The 22,783-nt window shown below is 34.2% G+C and overlaps 1 protein-coding gene across 1 annotated transcript in view; it reads left to right on the top strand.

Moving 5' to 3' along the window:
• The window catches only part of LOC150096445 (tRNA (uracil-5-)-methyltransferase homolog B-like), a 261,744-nt gene that overhangs the window by 3,497 nt on the left and 235,464 nt on the right, over nt 1-22,783 (top strand). Inside the window, exon 2 of the mRNA XM_090409068.1 lies at nt 9,929-10,204. Coding sequence (XP_090265194.1) covers nt 9,929-10,204 — 276 coding nt within the window. The remainder of the gene's footprint in view (nt 1-9,928; nt 10,205-22,783) is intronic.

Consider the following 22,783-nt stretch of genomic DNA (forward strand, 5'->3'; position numbering starts at 1 on the left):
GGGGAGACTGTTAATATGACCTATGTTAAATGTGTAACCAAATAATAATATATAGCAGAAAGAACAAAACTTGAGACAAAAGAAGAAAGTCTTTTGAAAATTATTTGTTCTGATTTTCAAATTTAAAACAAGTAAGAGCAAGTAAACACAATGCTTTCTGTTTTGGAGGTACTCAGTGATGAACTAAGACTGCATGCTTCCAGGAAGTTCTCAATTCACCTTCTGAATAATTATAAGTAAGTGTAAATTATATTTATAATTGTAATTTGAGATTAGGCCTTAGAAATTGAAGCAGCTATACACGTTTTATCCCGAGCAGGCTTCTGCAAACATTCATGCCTCATGCAAGATGTGAACTCATGACTTTTGTAGTAAATAAACAAGCTGTTACTTTCACCATTGAAGGCATTTAGCTTTTTTTTTTTTTTTGAAAATCTAGACTTGCTTGTAGAAAACTTAGATTTTCATTCAGGTGAGTGCAGCTGTAGGACTAGGTCATTAGAATTGAGAATGTGTGTGTATGGGGAAGGGGTATCAGGACTATTTTAGTATAAAACATTTGTTATGCTTCTGATGTGTTACATTGCTCTTGGTATATGGTTTAGATGTTAGAAGAGAAAAATTATGCCAGGTCAGTTTTGTCCTAGGTGAATGTGAGGGTGCCACGTTGATGTGATAAAGCACGGGCAGAAGCTGTGTGCTCAGTGACCTTAGCACGGGCAAAAGCTGTGTGCTCAGTTGTTCATGAGATTAATTTTTTTTTGTTACCATCAGATTGTGATTTGTTGAGGTTATTTTCACAGCTTTTGCAAGCTCTTTTCCAGGCTCAATATTAGTATTGGCTAATATTGAGCCTGGGATTTTTGTCTCAAGACCATTTGTAATATGCTGATTTTAATTCTTTCGTGGCACATTTGCTGAAGAATCAGAGCTTGGATATAGGACCAAGGAGTTTATATGGAATGGGCAATGAAAGTTTTGTTCAAGCAAGAATCGTTTTAGTAAATTGATCACAGTAGATGTATGAAAATGGAAAAGAATGGTAGAAATTATGGAGCTCATCCCAAAGAATGCCATTGTGGCACCAAAGGATATGAGGCCAGGAGTAGCTGAGGAAAGTCATTCCATGTAATTTTGGAAGAGATTATGGTCTGATTCATCAAGAGAAGATTTGGCATTTGTGGTATATATAATTGAAAATCAAACTCATTAAGAAAAGACCTGAGTGTTGTATGGATTTTACTTTTATATTAATCTCATCCTGAAAAGGTTATATACATATTAATATTGCAGGAGATATAGAGACTATAGAGAACTATGGAATAGTGGGATTCATGGTAGGTGAACACATATTATTACTATTATTATTATTATTGTGATGCCCCCAGAGAGTCCAAGGACTCATTGAGGGTGGGCACCTGCTCTACAGTTCTCCGTCTCCACCACTCAATCCATCAACTACAATGAACTGCAACAAACAATCGTCATCATCTACACCAATGCCATCTACTGCCCATCACCACCACTACAATTTTTTTTCACTGACAGTCATGAACATCCATGTCCATGGTGGGATTCGAACCGGCAACCTTTTGGCTGGAGAGAAGATATGCTTAATTTTCAACAAACCAGGCCAATATCCCAACTTGCAATGTTAAAAATGGAAATGAGGTGCGAGTTACCATTATTTTAGAATTTCTTAAAGAAATTCTATTTGAATAGCAAATTAAATTTATCTATGCATAACAGCACATATATAAAATATTAAAAACTGGTAGATATCAATAACATTCTACAGAATGACAAAAAATTATAGTTGTTTCTTTGCAATTAAATGTACAATTTTGAATATTTTATTTATATCCATATTTCATTAATAGTTTTATGGTATACATTTTAAAATTTATTTTTTTATATCACGATAATGATAAATATCTATGTAAATGTTCCTTTCTTTTAGTGTTATGGTGATCAGCATTCATTTTAGAAATTATGGACTTTACAACCATATTATAAATAACTCTTTTAATATCCCGACATTTCGATATTCATATTAAGATCATCATTTGGAGTCTATACAAATATACAGGACAAGCTAAGTTATATTACATACAGTAAGCTAGAGAAACAATGAATTGATCACCTGCACAATTTATCACAGATGATCAATTCATTGTTTCTCTAGCTTACTGTATGTAATGTAACTTAGCTTGTCATGTATATTTGTATATGCTCCAGATGATGATGATCTTAATATGAAGATTGAAACATCAGGATATTAAAAGAGTTATTTATAACATTGTTGTAAAGTCCATAATTTCTAAAATGAAATCTATGTAAATGTAGTTGAAAATCTTATTAAAAACATTATTTTCGAGTTTTATGTCATCTCCATGGAGTCCTGAGACTCGTCATGGGAGACCCAAATCAACCATGCACACAAATCCTATCAATTTCTCTTTGAATCCATTCACTGTCAGGGAACTTGCAACCAATTCTGACAATTCATTCCACTCACTCACCACTCTCTAAACAAAAAATCTGGTCTGCGCATCTCTACTAACCACACTCTTACACATCTTCCATGGATGGCCCTTAGTTCTCTATTTGTGATATATTGAAAAATTTCACTTGCATCAATTTTATAAAACCCCTTTAATAGCTTAAAAGTTTCTATCAGGTCCCCACTTTTCCTCCTGTCAACTAAACTTCTGAAACCCACAAACCTTCAATCTATCTTCGTAGAGATTCCAGAGATAGTACTACTGTAAGGGAAATCAAGTCAGTAGTGATAAGCTATAGTCCCATTGTATATATCAGGGGTAGTGGTCGAAGGTACTAAAGAGGCTGGTTAGTGACAATACAAACCTGGATTGATAAGAATGGAAATATTTAAAGAGAGCAGAAATTTGTTAATGCTTTAGCCACTTGGTTACATTTTATACTAGGGTGACTAGTATATTGAACAGAAGAGATGCTTATACTGTGATTTATCTGGATTTTGCTAAAGTTTTTGATCTAGTACCATATGATAAACTACTATTGAAATTGAGCAGGCTGGGGATAGATAGTCATTTAGTAGGTTGGTTACAGGCAGTGGTGAGCTATAAGGGGCTCGTGCGAGCCCTTTGTTAAATTTTTCTCAAATTTGTGAGCCCCTTGTTCTTGTTTACTTTTTTATTTTTTCAAAAAAAAATTTTTTTATTTTTTTTGAAACATATTAAGTGACAAATTCGTACGGTAACCTAACAAAAATTAGTCTATTTGGCAGTGTATAAATTATTTTGAATTATTGTTTCAACTCCTCTATAACTAATGTGCCCAAGTTTGAAAATAAAATAAGCGCATGTGCTATCTTTATCCTTGTTCCGTCTGGTAGCCAGTCATATGTAAAATCAGTAGCCAATCAAATGTTTTATAAAAGATTATATTTTGATAGTTAAAAAATGTTTTTCTTATGTAAGATAAATTAACACAGTTGATTGTGCAAATGTTTCATGTTTAGATCATGAAATATTTGCTTAAAAATGATAGCCGTTAGAGGTTGATATTGTCCTCTCATACTTTTTGATTAGAATTTGTACACAAGCTGTATTAATTATTAATATTTTTTGTGTGAAATACATTTTTTTTTTTTTTTTTTTTTTTTTTGCTAGCCCATTGTTAAAATTTCCATAACTCACTACTGGTTACAGAGATGGTTGACTGATAGGAGCCAGTGAGTTGTGTATGAAGGTGCAGTGTCATGGAAAAGGAAAGTCATCCAGTGGGGTGCTACAGGATTCCATACAAGGATTTAGTTTCTGTACAATAACTATGAAGGACATTGGATAAATCTATTTCATTTCACTCAGTTATTTATAATATTTTTTCCTTCTTTCTGAATATGTGAATGCAAGTTTTTTTTCCCTTTCAAATACCAATACAAAACAGGTTTCAGAGTCTAAAGCAAGTTGGTGTTTCTGTCTGTGTATAGGTGGGCAAAGAGTTCTGAAAAAAAAAAAAAAATCTTTTTTTGGGAACTAAGTTAATTATATATTTTTATTTTATAATTTAAATAATTTATATATATATATGTAGAAAGTATTTTACCTTGGGGATAATAAATGTTAAAGATACCAAGCTATTTTAAACCTGGTTTTACTTCATTTCCCAAGTAAGCAAATATATATATATATATAGAGAGAGAGAGAGAGAGAGAATTTATATCACCTATGGAAACCAACAACTTTTTTCTGGCATGCAACCCAGGGCTAACCTTAAAAATAATTAAATATATATCCAACATTTTAACCTAAAGAAACTTCAAGAAGTGATGCAAACAGTAACCAAGGTTGTTATTTGCATTTCTGCACGTGCTTTGAATAAAAGACAATTTCAGAATCTATTGAGGTGGATTTGGTGTACAAAGGAACTAATAATGTACAAAAATGTTCATTGACTTAGTCGAGGTCTTGTTCTTAAACGATGAAATGTATGACATTGTGAGGGTTTGTAAACTGATGTTTTTGCCGATTTTTGCGAACATTTAAATTACTTGAACCTTAAAATACAGAGCTTTGGTAAGATTTTCGATGTTATGCTTGATGACATAAAGGCATTTGAAAAGAAACGGAGTTTTTAAGAGGAATGAAGACGGAGAGATTTAGATATTTTCCATATTTAAAGAAATACATCAATGATCTCCAGAAGGATGGCAGAACAGACAGGCAATGACTTCAAAAGCTATTTTTAAACATCATTGTGTCAACTGTTGAATAGTGTTCTCTATAAGATTTGTTAAGTTCAGAGAATTAGAAGAGACTACAAAATTCATTAAGTTTCCAGACACTATAAAACTGGATGAATTAAACTTGCAAATGTTTTCGTGGATAATTATATGGATAATTGACTTTGTAAATATTGAAAAGGTGCGATTAGAGATGGGAGTAACAGAGAGAAGTGTGGAAAACAATGTACTAAGGACTTGGAATCTATTCCAGAAACTTTTGTATTAAAAACCCTTGCAACAGCATTACTATCCATTTTTGCATCTACGTATTCTCTTGAATCATTAAGTAATGAACTTTATTAAGTCTCATAATAGGAGTAGCCTTACAGATGAAACTATAGCACATGCATATCCCTAAAGGTTACAAAATATAAACCTAAACCTGATATAAATTATCTGTCATTGGTGATGCAGCAGCAGGTCTCATTAATGCTAAATAAATAAAATATCCACTATTTTTCTTTCTCTAGTTTTGATTTAATGTTTTTTACTAAAAATGGTAAAGATTAGCTTCTGTTTAATATATTATGTAGGTAAAATAACATTTTACTTTATCTGTAATTTTTATGTATTGCTCATAAGGGATTAAGAATTACTAAAAGAATATCTTTAATTTTCCTTGATTGCGCACTGTAATATATTGGAAAACCTTGAAAAACTTATGTCTGATTGATCTTTATAAAAACAAAAAATTCAGAATTATTGTTTACTCTTTCGCTGATATCAAAAATTGCATCTTTAAACTGTGGCTGTATATTATTATTATTATTCAAGCCTCCATGGAGTCAAAAGACTCATTGCGGAAGGTCCTTCCTAAGAAACACAAAGTCTATCAAGACCCATCTAGGGAATGTATGCTGTTATTACATTATGGTGGGAGGTCACTACCCAGACTGGTTTCAGCCTTTATTGAGGCTTCATCAGTGAGTAGCTAGACCAAATTAATACCAAAGGGTACAGCGAAAAGAACTTATATACTCTGCTATACGAGTTGTCAAAAAGGTGCACCCATTAAGTTACATAAATATAAAGAGCCAATAGGCTTCATTTCGGCGATAAAAATATTATTTAAATTAAGGGGATATTAGATATTATATATTAGATAATGTAAAAACACATTTCCTAGGAAATGTGTTTTTACATTATGGAAAATAGCAAGAATAGCGATCAGAACTTTACCACCTTTGCTGCGAGTTGTACTACGTACTAGGACTACTTGCATTAGCTCACGCTAGTAATCACCGATACTTTTATAGTTTATTATGCTATATTCGGCATGAAACTCTCTGATTCCAATCTCTGAGTTTTTTATTCGGTTTAATATCCCCTTAATTTAAACAACTTAATATTTTAAACTACAATAAAATTGTTTAAAGTAACACAACTGTTCAAATCTGGTAAGCACATAAATTTTTAAATGCTTTACATATCACTTTGACAAAATAATTTCAATAATGGGCACATTGCAAGGACCAACAATGGTTGTTATGAAACCAAAACTAATAAACATATTAACATTATCCTTATCTGCCCAATGCTGTATACGTTCCCTCACTAATTTCTCCAAGATCTTAACAACTACTGATAATACACAAACTGGCTTATAATTTGACACTCTCAGTTTGCCACCGCCCTTATGCAATGACGCTATTGGGAAAGATGCTCAGGGAATGGGTACTTTTCCCATAGACTTTCATTGAAAAGCTAGGTCAAAGGAGCTGTCAGTTCTTTAGCGCATTCTCTCCAAACTCATGGTGAAATACCATCCAATCGAACAGCTTTATTGACATCCAGAGTACTCAGTATTTGGAACACACTTTCCTCCTGCACCTCTAAACCTCGAACCTGACCTATCCCTCTAGTATTAAAATTTACTCCTCCAGGATGACATTGAACAATTCCACTATGTCCTCTGCATCAGTCACTCTATTCCCATTTTTATCTGACAATGCTATTCTTCCACAGTCATTTCTCCTCCTACTGACCACATAGGTAAAAAATTCCCTACGATTTTCTTTGAATCTTAGGGCTAATCTCTTCTCATATTCCAGTTTTGCTTTCCTTACCATACTAGTCACTCTCTTGGCCTGTGTCTTATATTCTTCATACATCTTCTCTTCACCTGTCTCCTTATATCTCTTTGATAGCCTCTTTTTCACATGCAGTTCCTGTTTAATATTGTTTGTTATCCACTTTACTCCAAATTGTGTCCTCTTCTTTAGTTGCGGAATACAGCTTACTATTGCTGCTAACAAATATTCCTTCACAATTTCCCAAGCACTAATGATATCCTGTCCTTTCAATTCCTCCCTCCATAAAACTTCCCAAGTTGATGTCTAAGACTATTATAATCACCTGCCTTATAATTCCACATATGTTCCTGTCTCTTTGATACTCCTGCATGCCTATTCATCTTCCAAGTCAAAACCATATGGCAGCTAGAATTACACTTAAAGGCAAATAAAACATATCCATGCTATCAAAAGGGTAGAAGGACTTAAAATTCCATCACTAATTTTCACATTCATTCATTCAATCTTACATAACTTACGATAATCACTCTTGCAATATTCTTTAATATTATCTCTAATGTGATTTTTTGATTATTTGAAAAGGTTTTCCCAATATTTAAAAGACACCAAATAATACGTTCCCCAAAATTTCGGTTGGCACATGAGAAAATTTTGCATCAAGGATTTGGCGATTTTGGCACTCACACTTAAAAAGCTTGCCCATCCCTGACCTGTCTAGAGCCACTTGTAGCTCAGTCGGTGTAGGCGAAGCTCTTTGGTCGGAATGACGTGGGTTCGATTCCTGTACTTGATGTGAAGAACCTTTATCTGGTCTCTTTTGACTTAAGGTGAGTTAGCCAGTCTCTTAAGAGGTAGAGGGTTTTTTCATCTGAAACTTGGATTTTTCATCCATCAGAACAGGCAAACTGGCTCTGTCAATACATGAATTTACAGCCATGAATACTTACAACAATATGCGGAAGAGATAGGATCCTCACCACATGTTGTTATGCCCATAGTTAATGAATCATATCATAGTAGTGAATCTCCTAGGATAAGAATGGCATATGAATGGATGGAAATCAATTTCATTATAGAAAAGCCGGACTATCTTTTGCAGTTCTATTTAGCATTTCTCTGAAATTATACATGGGTGTAATCTGCCATCTACAGTAATGCAAAATGTTGCATAGAGTCCATTGTTTCAGAGGATATTGAAAAAAATGTAAAGATTTACAATGATGACTAAATCATTGTAAATGATTTAGTCATCATTTACTCGTCATTGTAAATGTAAATTTAGTCATCATTGTAAATGTAAACTGTAATTGTAAATCTTTTACAATGATGACTAAATCATTGTAAAATGGTTTACAATGATTTAGTGAAATCTATATATAAATAGATAGATGGGGTGTAATAAAATTTTCCTAATTTAATCACTTTGATTTTAATGTAGATCAAGAATTTTCATATTTCATATCACTTGTAAATTATTGTTATTGAAAGTTTATTTTTCACTTGGTCAGACTATAATAAATTTAGTTTAATCCTTTATCCAAGTGCATGCAGTTGTTGTTTGCACACACTTGGATAAAGGATTAAACTAAATTAATTATTGTTATTATTCGTGACACCTCCAAGGAGTCTGAAGACTCATCGCAGAAGGACACGTATTGTACAATTCTCCGTCTCCACAACTACACCGAACCTCTACTACCAATCATCTACATCAGTGCTGTCTACTGCCCACCACCACCACCACCACAGCTAGTATTTTTTGTCTGTAAATTGTGTGTGTGTTCTGAAGGGCTGATTTGTCTGTATGCGTGATGAAAAACCAGAGTTTCCAGGAGAAAAAAACCCTGCTACCTCCATATGAGATCGTCTAACTCACCTTCAATTGAAAAAAATTCATATATAAAGATTCCTCCTGTCATGATGAGACTCGAACTTAGGCCTTTTCCAATTGAAAGGTGCAACATACCGTCGTTCTTCCAATTGCACTATGGAGGTGCTCAAATTATCATTAGTTTGTCCCTCCATTTTGCTGTATTAGGGTCAATAGATGTTTCAAACATTTACTTATTCTGATTAAGTTGTAAATAGGTCATCAAATGAGAAGATTTTCCCTTTGTTAATCAACAGATAAATGCCCGAGATAGATTTGTTAGACGTATATGTAATGTTCAGAGGTTCATTGTGGACCAACTTCAGTGAGGAACCTGATTCCATTTTATAAAACCTTTAGATTTATGATGTTTTCATTTCTAGGTCATGACAACTTTTAGAAACTAGGATGCAAAATTTTTTATTTTTGTAATAACTGCTTTTTTTTTAGAAAAAATGACTACTTATTGTGTATGTATGTGTTTTTTTGGGAATCCCATCTATTTGCATACATGTTGAGAAATCAAAAGCATTATTTAGTTTTTAAAAATGATTTTCTTCCCCCTAAATAAACGCAGGTACTGCGTTTATTTAGGGGGAAGAAAATCAAATTTAAGGATGAAAATAAGTCCACTACCAACTTCAGGTCGATGCCTGAAGTGGTTTGAAAAAGTTTCCCCTTATTTTGTCTCTAGAGCAGTGTTACTGGGTTATCTAATTTTAACAAACCTGTAGTACTAATGTGCTGTATGTTTACAACTTTAATATAATAATAAATAATTTTTATATTTATATAAAATAATTTGTATAGTAAGCAAAGCTTTAAAATTTTCAAAAGTAATTCGAACTTTTTGAGAATATTTCATAATCAAGTTTTGAGTTGTTTCGCTATCCATATTTACTTTTTTAAAATTTTTTTACTGCCTAATAGCTGTCTTAAACTTGGTTACCAGAGACCAGAAAGAAATCCAAAAACTGTAATTACCAAAGAAAGGCCTCACAAGGCTTTGACTTGGATTTTGAAATTAGATCTTTATTTCAATGAAGAATAATAAAAGAGGGATAATAAATGACAAAAATTGAAACTAATGACTTAAGAGGCTCTTTCTTTCATTAAGTACAATTTGACTTAGGAAATTGGGATAAATTTGCTTCTGTATATATTATGAAAGAGAGAATGAAAGCAATAATAAATCAAAACAAAATTTTGAATAAAAAGTTATTAACTTACGTAAATTAAATTATTTTATTATAGATTTGTAGTGCTTACTGATGAAACTGCTAAGCAACAGAGTAAATTCACTAATGACCATCTCCAACACTATAAACCTGCTGTATATAAAGAAAGACCTCCATTTATCCACAGTGATTTTCAGTCAAAACCAAATGTTTATTCACAATCTATTCCAATTTTGATGTCAGATCACCATGTTAAAGAGAAGAAGAAAAAAGCATTAGGAGAAAAAAATATTGAAATACACAAAACAAAAAAACAAGTACCACCTTTAACTGTGAAGAATCAATATCAGAGGTAAGTTAAATGATTACTCTACATATTAATGAGAGCTATACTATATTAATTTTCATGTTATTTATTTTCACAGTATTGATGACACACAGAATGATAAGAAAATAATATTTATTAACTTATCTGCTGATATTTCACTGGTATTATATCTAGCATCTTCAGAGCACAAAAACAGTTTGTTACATTACATGAAACAACAACAGTTTGGTATAACAGTGGGACTAGTTTAAAAAAAAATGGACAACACAAGAAACTGAAGTCCTAATTTTAGGTGCCATCTATGTTGGAAAAAGAGAGAAAACAATATTAATTAGATCTTAAAATGACTGTCTCCATGATTTTGGTAAATTTATACAGCCATACTTGTTGAGGTTTGAAGTATGTTTTAAAGCTTCTGTTGATTCCAGAAATAATCTTGCTGACTTATAATGACTTCTGTGTAGCACTTTTGTTTTCTTCCAATTGATTTTCTTCCTCTGTCAAGTGGTATCCTAGACATGGTCTTCTAGACCTGACTTGCCATAATGATAATGCTGGATGTATTTTTTATGTTCATCAAGGCAGATGTCAACAGTGCTTCCTGTCTGACCTTAGTAAGCTTGGTCATAAGAACAGGGTACTTCATAAATGATTGGATATGATAAAGAAGAGAGTTTGTCCTTAGGTGGATGGATGAGAGTTGCCAATGTGTCATGAGGTTTAAATATGGTGCGTAGCTGATATTCATTGAGCACTCTAGATATCTTTTCAGATGCACCTTGAAGGTATGGGATGGTAACAGTTTTGCTTCAGTCTTGAAAGGCAATGGAGGTGATTTCTGGGGAGCATGTAGTATCTTTTCTATCCTATGCAGATTATAGGCATTGGCTAAGATGGTGTGATATGAGTGAGTGAGTTCAGCAGTAAGTGGATTGTCATTGGAACAATGACAATGTATTAAATCGAGGACATATGCCATTACTCCCAGGCAAGTTCCAAAAACTAAAATAATGGCTTCCGTTGAATGAGGAATCTATATACGACCTGCCAACAGCAGCAGCCAATAACATCATTTGGATGTGGCCAACATTCTAATCCATTCCAAGCCTCCCAAACACAATATCTAAAAGGAAATCAGTGCTTTAAAAGATATATACAGTAATAACCATATTATTATAACTAAAGAAGACAATGGTAATGCATCTATGGTAATGAATTTGACTGAATATGAAAGCAAAATGCACATACTTTTGCAAGACCAGTCTACATACCAAATTATCTCACTAACTATATCCCACTAACTCTCAAAAGAATAAAGTTTGCAAATTATTGGAAAAAGTTACTTCATGGCTAATAGAAACAGTTAACAAACTTAGCTTTTTCATGTTAAAACACCCAGAATATAAGCCCCACTTAAAATTCACAAACAAGGTACACCCCTACACCCGATTGTGGATAGTATAAACAGTCCCACATAGAAACTTGACATTTAGCTAAATTACTAGCCAACTTCACAAATTCACCCTCCTTTGTTAAAAATTCTGTTCAACTAAAAAGTATTTTAGAAAACCACATCTTAAAAAGTTCAGGTGCAATGATTAGCATTGATTTCATTCCACTATTTAAATGTGCTATTTATTGAAACCCTTGCTTTACTAAAGTCACATTTCCCCCCCGATATATTTGAACTATTTAAATTTACAGTGCATGCAGGTTATTTTACATGGAAAGGGAAGATATATCCAAACGACTAGATGGAACAGCAATAGTCGTCATCCCCTTTCTCCCCCTTTAGTCAATTTCTACATAGAATGCTTGGAAAAGCTAGCTATGAATACAGTCACTCTCAACCCAGTGGTTTGGCTATGCTATGTTGATGATGTGTTTGCTATTTAGCTACATGGTCCAGATACATTTTAGCGCATTTAAATAGCCAACACTCTAAAATCCATTTCACAATGGAACAGGAAGCTAACGAGTGTCTGTCCTTCCTGGATACACTAATCACACAGCTTCCAGATGGTTTTTTCATCTTTTCTGTTTATAGAAAACGCACACAAACGGGGATATTTACACAAACAGCACTATCAACCAACTCAATAGTATGGTACCCTAAAAACACACAGAGCTAGAGCTATTTATTATATTGGCAATGCTTTTACTGCTGAACTCACTCTTATATCACACCTTAACCAATCGTTATAATCTCCATAGGATAGAAAAAGTACTAAATGCTCCTCAGAAATCCCCTCCATTACCTACCACACAAGACTGCAGCAAAACTGTTACCATACATTCAAGGCATACCTGAAAAGATATCTAGAGTGCTCAATAAATATCAGTTATGCACCATATTTAAACCTTATGGCACATTGGCAACTCTCATCCATTCACCTAAGGATAAACTCTCTTCTTTATCACATCCAGGAGTTTCTGAAGTGCCCTGCTCTTGTGACTGGGCTCACTATGGACAGACAGGAAGAACTGTTGACATCCACCTTTGTGAACATAAAAAAAAAAAAATACATCTTGCACTATTGTTATGGTAGGTCAGGTCTAGCAGGCCATGCCTTCGATACCACTTCACAGAAAAAACAAGTATGGCTGTATAAATTTACCAAAAATGTGGGAGATAGTTATTTTAAGGTCTAATTAATATTTGTTTTCTCTCTTTTTCCAACATAGATAGTGCCTAACTATGACTTTAGTTCCTTGTGTTGTCCATTACAGTTTTTTTTAAAACTAGCCCCACTGTTATACCAAATTGTTGTTTCGTGTACTATGACAAATTGTTTTTGTGTTCTGAAGATGCTAGATATAATACCAGCAAAATATCAGCAAATAAGTTAATAAATATTATTTTCTTATCATTCTTTGTTGTCATCAATACTGTGAAAATAAATAACTTGTACTCTGAATGCATAAGCCTTTCCATCCATTTATATTAATTTTCAGTTTTCAGTTGCTGTGTATAAAATGGAAGGGTAACTGCTTTTCTCATTTTTCTTGGTTTTTTTATTAATTATGTCTTTTATAATATAAAGCTATTATAAAATCAAATTCATGAAAATGATTTGTGTGTTCTCAGGGATGGGGGAGATCATACTTCATTATTATAATTAGGATAGTTAAGGTTAAAGTTAAGACTTTGCCTAATTTGGTTAGTTTTGCATATTCATATGCAAGTACTCATTTTAAGTGTTTTCCTGAAATAATGCATATTATTTTGTGAAGAGCTGGTCAGAAGGTTGAATTCCAGATGAATGGAGTATATCGGGAAGAGATTAGCAGAGATCATTGAAGACAATCACCTGAAAAGGCTTATTAATGCATACAGTACAAGTCTAAAGATGGTACAACACCAGGGCAATTCATTGTAAAGGTGGGTAAAGTTCTGATCACTATTTTTAGTATTTTCCCATAATGTAAAGCACAGCTCACTAAAAGATGTATACTGCAATACATTATGGGTGGGGTCACTACCCAGACCGGTTTCAACCTTTTTTGAGGGCTCCTCAGTGAGTAGCTAGACCCCTAAATAACAAGGTTTTAGTAATACAGAGCCTTATCAACTTTACCTATAGAAGTTGCTGCAAGGTGTTTTTACTTTTTAATAAGAATCTCTGGAGGAGATATAGATGTGATTAATTTTTTAACTTGGGGATACTGTATATTAGGGTTACCAAGCAACTTCTATAGGTAAAGTTGATTAGGCTCTGTATTACTAAAACCTTGGTATTTAGGGTCTAGCTATTCACTGAGGAGACCTCAAAAAAAAAGGTTGAAACAGGTCTGGGTAGTGACCCCACCCATAATGTATTGCAGTATACATCTTTTAGTGAGATGTGCTTTACATTATGGGAAAATACTAAGAATAGTGATCAGAGCTTTACCCACCTTTACAATGAGTTGCTCTGGTGTTGTACCATCTTTAGACTTGAACTATGTTTCAGGTGTAAACTTAATTGTTTGCATACTTGGGATTAGGAGTTAAATAACCAAGCTTATAAAATTACTTGGTAACCCTAATATATATATATATATATACTTGGTTAGAAATAGAATGCAGGATTGGATTGATGAGAATAAGATTCTCTATGATGGTCAGCATGGGTTTGTGAAGGGCAGATCTTGCTTGCAATTTGCATACATTTTATGTTAAGGTGACGAGTGTGTTCGATAAGAGAGATTCACATTGATTTTCTTGGACTTTGCAAATGTACTTGATAGATTTCCACATGACAGATAGGTGTATAATCAGTAGAAGATGAGATTAGATAGTAGATTGGTTTAATGGATTGAAGATTAGCTTTCTGAAAGATACCAAAAAGTTGTGTATGATGGAAGAGTATCTTAGAAAAGGAAGGTAACCAGTGGCATGCTTCAGGATTCTGTTCTTGGGCCCCTGCTATTTAACTGATTTGTTAACAATAGGGCTATAAGGCCTCTGCTACTCCCTATATGGGAATAACAAGATGTTAGCGGATATAAAAAAATCTTTTTTTAAAATTTCATGTGGACTGACTAGTGATCTTCATATGTTTGCTGAATGATGCAAAGTTAGGTAGAATTATCAGGAGTAGTGCTGATTGTTAATTTTCTTGGACAAAGGAGTCAGGTTGTAGTTTTAACATTAATAAATACAAGGTGTTGGGGATACAGAGATATAGGGCTACATACTATATTGGTGGAGCTGTACTTCATGAAATGGATGAGATTCAGGATCTTGGAGTGATAGTAGACAGGGGGAATTGAAGTTACAAGGACGCGTTACAAGTGTTGCAAAGACTGCACATCGTATTGCTGCTATGATAAAAAGTACATTCACATGTAGGAATAAGGAAGTGATGATGCCTCTATATATAAGGCATTGGTCAGACCACATATGGACTATTGTGCTCAAATTTGGTCACTTAGTTTTCATTGTGTTCTGGAAACACTAGAGGATCCAAAGACAAATGACCAAAGTGACATTAGGACTCTGAAGTGTTGGTTATGAAGAGCTTTTCAGGGAATGTGGTTACAGAGGTTAGTTGATAGAATAAAAGAGGAGATATGATAGAGACTTTCAAGTAAGTTAAGGGATTCTATCAGATTAATACAGAAGGAATTATAAAAATAATGGATGTTAAGATGGAAAGAACAAGAGGCCACATCTTATGCAACTTTCATCCCTGGAAGTTGCATAAGATTTTTACACAGAGGTGTTAGTTGTCAGAATGCATTCACAATGCATTCCACTCACTAACCACATGCATTCACAATGCTTGAGTGCATTGCGAATGCAGGTAAAGAACTTTGAAGTTCATTATGAGACTCCACAGAAGTTAGCAAAATAATAATAATATCTATCATGTCATTTCATACCGTACCATCTTTTGTATGGCAGTGCTTTAGTGCACGGCTCATCTGTTGAAAGAGAAAAATAATCCATTGTTGTTGCTTTACCTTTTGAATTGTTTGTTCACTGATGATGGATCCATTACTTTCACATTGAAATATTTGCACCCATTAAGAATTATAAAATTTTTGTGTATGTTTCCAGAAATCTTTCTATTATGTTTTAAGAGCCTGTGTAGCTCAGTGGATGTGGCGTTTGCACACCACGGCACTTGACTGAACAAAGAATTCTTTGTTTCGAATCTAGTCGTCGACTAGAGGAAATTTTTCTAAGCCTTTTTTTGATAGGTCCTCAAGTTACTCGATCTCTGGCACGGGCAAGTGGATTTTTTCTCCCAGAAACTCGGTTTTTTCTGGGAGAAAAAATCCACTTGCCCGTGCCATAAACTCGAGAAAATTGACTGTAGAACCCACATTATTTCAGACATTAAATATATTGTTATAGGGTTAGGGACCATGAGATGGCGGCACTTGCTGAGCCATCTCTCTTCACTGTGTGCCGCTTAATTAGTGATTGCCTTGGGCCAGCTATCTCTGATTGGTTGCCAGAGGAGATTGAACTGTCCACTTAGTCTCCAAAAGTTAGATAGGGCTAAATGGCAGTACAAATGTACTGTAGGTTTAGTAATAATAACCTTTTGTGGGTGGTGTAACCACATGAAAAATACATAAACAAAAGAGAAATAAAACTGAATGTGGGAATTCATTTGGCAGTGGCATCGATAGTGATATGTTAAAAAAAATAAAGTAATGTATCAATATAAGTTTTCAGATATTTATTTTAGAGTGAGTCTTTTCTAGATTGGTTATCGAAAGTTTTTCATTTGGTTATAAACTAAATTAAAGATAACAAGAAATTATTTTGGGTTGCTTAAGGGTTGCTTAAGCTTAAGCTGTATAACTGAGAGGAGACCTCCACATAGCCTTTAAAGGAATGCAGAGAACCGACCAGACTTCTGACCTAATGTCCAATCCTCACCTTCTCATGGTGCACCCTGTTAGGTATCTCCCTGGATACTGAACGAACGAGGATAGTCTGGCAATTTAGGATTTAGCCGACCAAATTGTATTCTATTGGTTAAACCAAAATACAAAATGATGGTACAACATGACAAAATTTCATGCTGGCTGGGGAGTCGCCAGGTTAAACAAGGCCCCCGTTTTCACCAGGGAACCAGGGCAAACAGTGGAAAGTCAGCTACTGGAACAATTCTGAAAAAACACCCCAACTCAGACATCACCAGAATTAAAGATCGGTACTATTAATATAAGAAGCCTGAATGGCAAAGAAATGGAGCTAACTGAGGAATTAGATAATTACCAGATCGACATAATAGGGGTGACTGAAACAGAAAAGACAAAAACTGGCAAGATCTTGCTGAGCAATAAATACAAAATGTTATATTCAGGCAATGACAATCAAGGAAAAGAAGGAGTAGCCATTGTATCCAACACTAAATACAAGGATAATCTTCTTGAATGGCAGGCAGTCTCAAGTAGAGTGATGTGGACAAATATCAGAATGTAGAACTGGACAATGAGATTCATTTGTGCCTATGGTCCCACAGAAGATTCTACTAAGGTAGAAGTGGAGGAATTTTTTGAGGCTTTAGAGAAAGCAACTGACACAATGAAAAGGGAAAAGTTGGTCCTTGTTGGGGATCTAAATAGCAGAGTAGGAAATCATTGTCAGACATACAAAAATATTTTGGGAAAATTTGGAGAAAAGAACAAAGCTAATAATAATGGCAAATATCTGTTGGATTTCTGCTCAGGACATGGGCTGGTTATTACTAACACCATGTTCCAACATAAAAATCTGCACAAATTCACATGGAGAGACGAGGCAAGAAATAAGAAAATCTCATTGAGTATGTTATTGTTAGTGATGTTTTCTCCTTTTGCAGCACACCAGAGTGTTTAGAGGATTTGAAATTGGAAGTGATCACCATTAGTCTTGATCAGGATAAAATTGAATTTCATATTTAAAAAGAAGAATATATAAAAGTTTTAAAGCGAATAAAAGTTGAGCAGCTCTCAGTTGTGAACTGTGGACTAAAATACACAAAGATTATTGGAAAAAAAAAAAAAAGAAGGAGTTTGAGAACAGGAACCAAGCCTTGGAGATTCAGTGGCAAGCACTGAAGAAAACCTTGATTGATTCAGCCAGAGAGGCATGTGGTGAGGTTGTCTTCAAGTATAGAAAAATCAGAACTCCTTGGTGGACATAGGAAGTTAAAGAGGCAGTGAAAAGAAGAAAGCATATCAAAAGTTCCTGGCAAATAAGTCAGCTTGTGCTTTTAGAGAATACAGAGACAAATGTCAGCAAACTAAACACTGTGTAAAACTAGCTAAACAAAAGTCATGGGAGGACTTTGGCAAGAACATAGAAAATAAATATCAAGAAAGTGGCAAAATATTCTGGAGGTTGTCGAAGAAGCTTAGAAATGGAAGAAAGAGTGCTGTAAAAGGAGTTAGAGATGATAAAAGTGACATGAAAACAGGAGAAAAAGATATCCTTGAAGTATGGAGTAATTACTTCTTGAAATTGCTAAATGAAATAAGCAGTGATAGCACAGTGGTAAAAAACACTCAACAAGCATACAGTCAGGAATACATATCCATACTTGAAGTAGAAAAGCCATCAAAGTCTTGAAATGTGGAGAGGCAGCAGGTGTAGATGATATTCGACCAGAAATGCTGAAGTATGGTGGTATAAAAGTCACTTCATAGTTCAAAAGGCCTGGACAGAGGAACGGATTCCCGATGGGTGCAGTAGAGCTCTCATAGTACCCATATATAAAAAGGAAATAAAACTGAATGTGCGAATTACAGAGGTATTTCCCTACTGAGTATTCCTGGCAAGATTTATGCAAGTATACTTGAGAAACAGTTGAGAAGAGTTGTGGAAGAAAAGCTTGGTGAAGAACAAGCTGGAGTCAGGGGAAATAGAGGCTTTACGACAAATAGTTGAGAAATCATGGGAATATAACAAAGATCTCTATTTAAGTTTTGTAGATCTGGATATTCTCATTCAGCATATGACAAAGTGCTGAGAGAGAAGCTATTCAATACGCTACAGTTATATGGTGTCAGTGGGGCATTATATCAAGCAATGCTTAATCTTTATTTGAGTTGTAAGTTTGCAGTTAGAATTGAAGGAAGTACAGGAAGATGGTTTAATGTTAAATCTGGTGTGAGACAAGGATGTACATTATCCCCTCTGTTATTCATTATCTATATCTGTGATTTTCAATCTTTTCCATAATACACACCTAGACTAATTATTAAAATTCTCCGGCACACTAAAAATATATTCGTTTAATTTTTTTGATGATATGGCAAAAAATAGGTATAATTTTAATTGATTTACCCACACAAGAAGAGGGAAGACCAGATAGTAATAAATAAATGTGCAAATTACGACATTATTTATTTCAATTAATTTTTTTTTATAAATCTTGCGTTTCACCTAAAGACCTCTTGCGGCACACCGGTTGAAAATCGCTGATCTATATGGATCACATTATGAAGCAAAGTGGTATTAAACATGTTATCAAAATTGGAGATGTTAATGTCAGCTCTTTGCTTTATGCGGACGATGTTATACTTCTAAATAAATCAGCTACAAATCTAGAAGAGTCCCTGACTAAATTGAACAACTGTTGTAATAGATATGGTATGAAGGTCAGCAATAACTAGACAAAGACAATGAAAATAGGCAGAATCGTTGGAAATGTCAACTGTGTTGTGAATGGAGAACCTGTGGAACAAGTAAAACGTTTCACCTGCTTAGGCACGATTTTTAGTGAAGATGGTAAATTAAATATGAAAATAGACAACAGAATCATTAAAGCTGGAATGGTAGGAAGTCAATTGAATAAATTCATATGGAATAAGAGAGAAATTAGTCTGAACACTAAAGTAGCTGTATACAAGACTGTGTTCAAACCAGTTTTTGACCACGCAGTCTACCAACTACAGCAAACAGCATCATCTACTCCCCACCCCCACCAGTATTTTCACAGACAATCACAAAATCCATGCCCACAGCAGGATTTGAACCCACCTTATGGATCTGAGAGCTGGGTCAGAAGTAAAACACTTGACCAAAAACTAGAGACTGCAGATATGAGAGTCCTGAGAAAGATTAGGGGCATGAACAGATGGCATCAATGGCAATATCATATTAAAAACTAGGATATTAGGAAAGAACCTGACATTGTCAGCATCCAGGAATGTGTTAGCAGTGCTAATCTCAGATGGTATGGTCATTTAAACGGAATCGGTGAGGAGAGATTAGCAAAACACGTGTTCTCTGTCAGGTTGGCAGGAAAACATCCCAGAGGAAGACCAAGATATAGGTAGATTGATACGGTACAAAGTGCCTTAGATGACAGAAATATAAGATCTGATAATGGTGTCTTGACAAGTAACAGACAAGTAACTGACATGGAGGTCTTGGATAATGATAGTAATAAATGTTTAAACACCTTCATGACTTATGGGTTGTATTTATTACCTTATGTACTGCCATCGCATGTATTAATTCAGTATGACTTTAGCTGTACTTGTGCCATCCAACCCAAAACCAAACCAGTTCTATCTAGTAAAATTCCAAAAGATCCCTAAGCTAAGCCTGATTAATATATTTTTGCCTAATCCCTCTAAGTACAATTATGCTATTAAATATCTTATCACACCAAAGTGCATGATTACTCTGCATTTGACATTTTCACATGCCTGCAATTCCAACCTATTATTATCATCATTACAACAATTATTACATGATACCTCCAAGGAGTCTAAACACTCATCGAGGGAGGGCACCTACTCTACAACTCTCCTTCTCCACCATGCAATCTACCAACTACAGCAAACAGCATCATCTACTCCCCACCACCACTAGTATTTTCACAGACAATCACAAAATCCTTGCCCACAGCAGGATTTGAACCCACATGGAGAGCTGATATGCTAACCATTTAGCCAACCAGGCCAGCAAATCATCTTTCAAGTACTGCATGTTAATCACATTTCTGATTAACATGCAGTACTTGAAATTACTGACTAATTTCAAGTACTGCCTGTCTTTGCATCATTATCAGCAAACAGCTGTATGTCTCCTGTCAAATATTTCCCACTGTCATTAATGTCAAGATTGAATAACAGTGGACTGTAAATAAATTTATGTATTTTTTATAATGATTGATCAGTGGGGTATGCACTGATTACCTTAAATCTCAGAGTCACATGCCCAGTATACCACTTATCTGTTAGTAAGCCATCCTCTTATCTAAGGTAATAATTTAAAATCTATTCCCATATTCTGCACCTTATGCAACAGCCTTTCCTGTATCTCCATTCAAAACCTTATTATGATTATTAGAAGTATTGACCTTATTATTATAACAGACAGTATTATTTAATTATGATTAGTATAATGATAGGTGGCATCTGGTACAGAGTTGTAGGGTACACATTGGCTTATTAGATAACTGATTTTGTTTTAGTAAATATTTCGTGACATCAATATCACCGATAATTTTCAGTACCATTTTTCTTGTTTATGAATGTGCAGTTGAATGTCTTTGGTTCGCAATATTTGTTTTTCGTATATATTCTATAAACATGGCAGCCAAGACTTCCATGTTAGAATGGTTTAGCACAGGAGAATTCATACAATGGTGTGTGTGTGTACATTCACATTTGTGCTCATTACCAAAGGTGAATGGCTTATTTGTATGGAAGCAAGATTTGAGAGAGAGAGGTTGTGTCAGGATTGTTTCATGTGCAGGCACCAAAAATGTGTGATGTATTGGAAGCAGTGAAATGAAATGATGAATGTTAATGATAAAAGGTGTGAAATCAAGAGTGTTGATTTCACACTTTTTGAATTTGAGTTGAAGGAAGAAGTGATAGTGGGCAAATTATGAATGACAGTATGAAAAAATCTATTATATAGTGAAACCTGTGGAGTATTCATAACTAACATACACATGACCACAGTACTTAAATTATTTAATAAGTAAATATTTCATCACTTTGATGCTACCTGGTATTTACAAAGTTCCATGTTCCTGTAAGATGTCTTACTACAGACAGACAGGAAGATCTATTAGTAAACACATCTGTGAACATCAAGACCATATCTATCTTATCAAACTGCACAAATCTGGCCTCATACAACACAGAGTTGAAAACCCAAACCATAGGATCCAGTGGAAGAACACCAAACTTCTACATAGATCCTTACATAAACATGAGCGTTTATATAAAGACAGTGCTGTGATGCCCTACATCACAGATCCCATTTAAACCGTAATGATGTTCTTACCATCCCTAAAGTCTGGGAAGCTGTCATGCTTAACCCTCTCATGCACGAATTTCTGAAATGGTGATTAAAAAAACAATTTAAGTATTTTTAGGATGTAAGAAAACACTAAATTTTATTTCAATTTTTTACATTCATTCAATCCAATTTTTAATCCTCTCCACTGTAGTGGACTACATGCATTTTAGGAGTGCACTGCATGCATCAGAGGTTAAAAAAACATGTCTCATAGAGCTGTGAAGTAAACCAATAGTAGCAGTCCACCACAGTGGACATGTGCATGAGAAGGTTAATTGTGTAAAATAAATTTATGTATGTTATTTTATTTTAATTTAATCTAGTTTAGTTTTTATCAGATATATTTTAATTTAATTCGATAACATGCTACTTGATGCATATTGGGATTCCGTTGTAAGCATGTGCCCTAACTGTATGTTATTCGTAGTATTGTTTGTAATTACTGTACTGATGATGTCCTAAGTTACTTAGGACGAAATATTTACTTATTAAATAATTCAAGTGTTGTTGTCGTGTGTATGTTTAGCATAAAAGAAGTAGTTGAAGTTAATGGTAACCTTTTCTTTAGTGTTACATGGTGATCAGCATTCATTTTAGACAAATTATGGACTCTACAACCATGTTATAAATAATATATTTTTTTTAATGGAAACGTCGGGGAAATTAAAAATTATTATTTATAACGCGGTTGTAGAGTCCATAATTTGTCTAAAATGGAGGTAACAGTAATTTGTGAGACTGATGGCAAGAAAGATAGGCTGATTGATAATAAGATAGCAATCATGAAAGTGATTCACGACATGAAAGCAGAGTTGTTGAAAATGAGGCAAGAGATGAAGTGCATGAAGAGA

This window comes from Typopeltis vanoorti, chromosome 19 (genome assembly GCF_054136105.1).
Source record: "Typopeltis vanoorti isolate ZY-2024b chromosome 19, IOZ_Tvanoo_1.0, whole genome shotgun sequence".
In the NCBI taxonomy this organism is placed as follows: domain Eukaryota; kingdom Metazoa; phylum Arthropoda; class Arachnida; order Uropygi; family Thelyphonidae; genus Typopeltis; species Typopeltis vanoorti.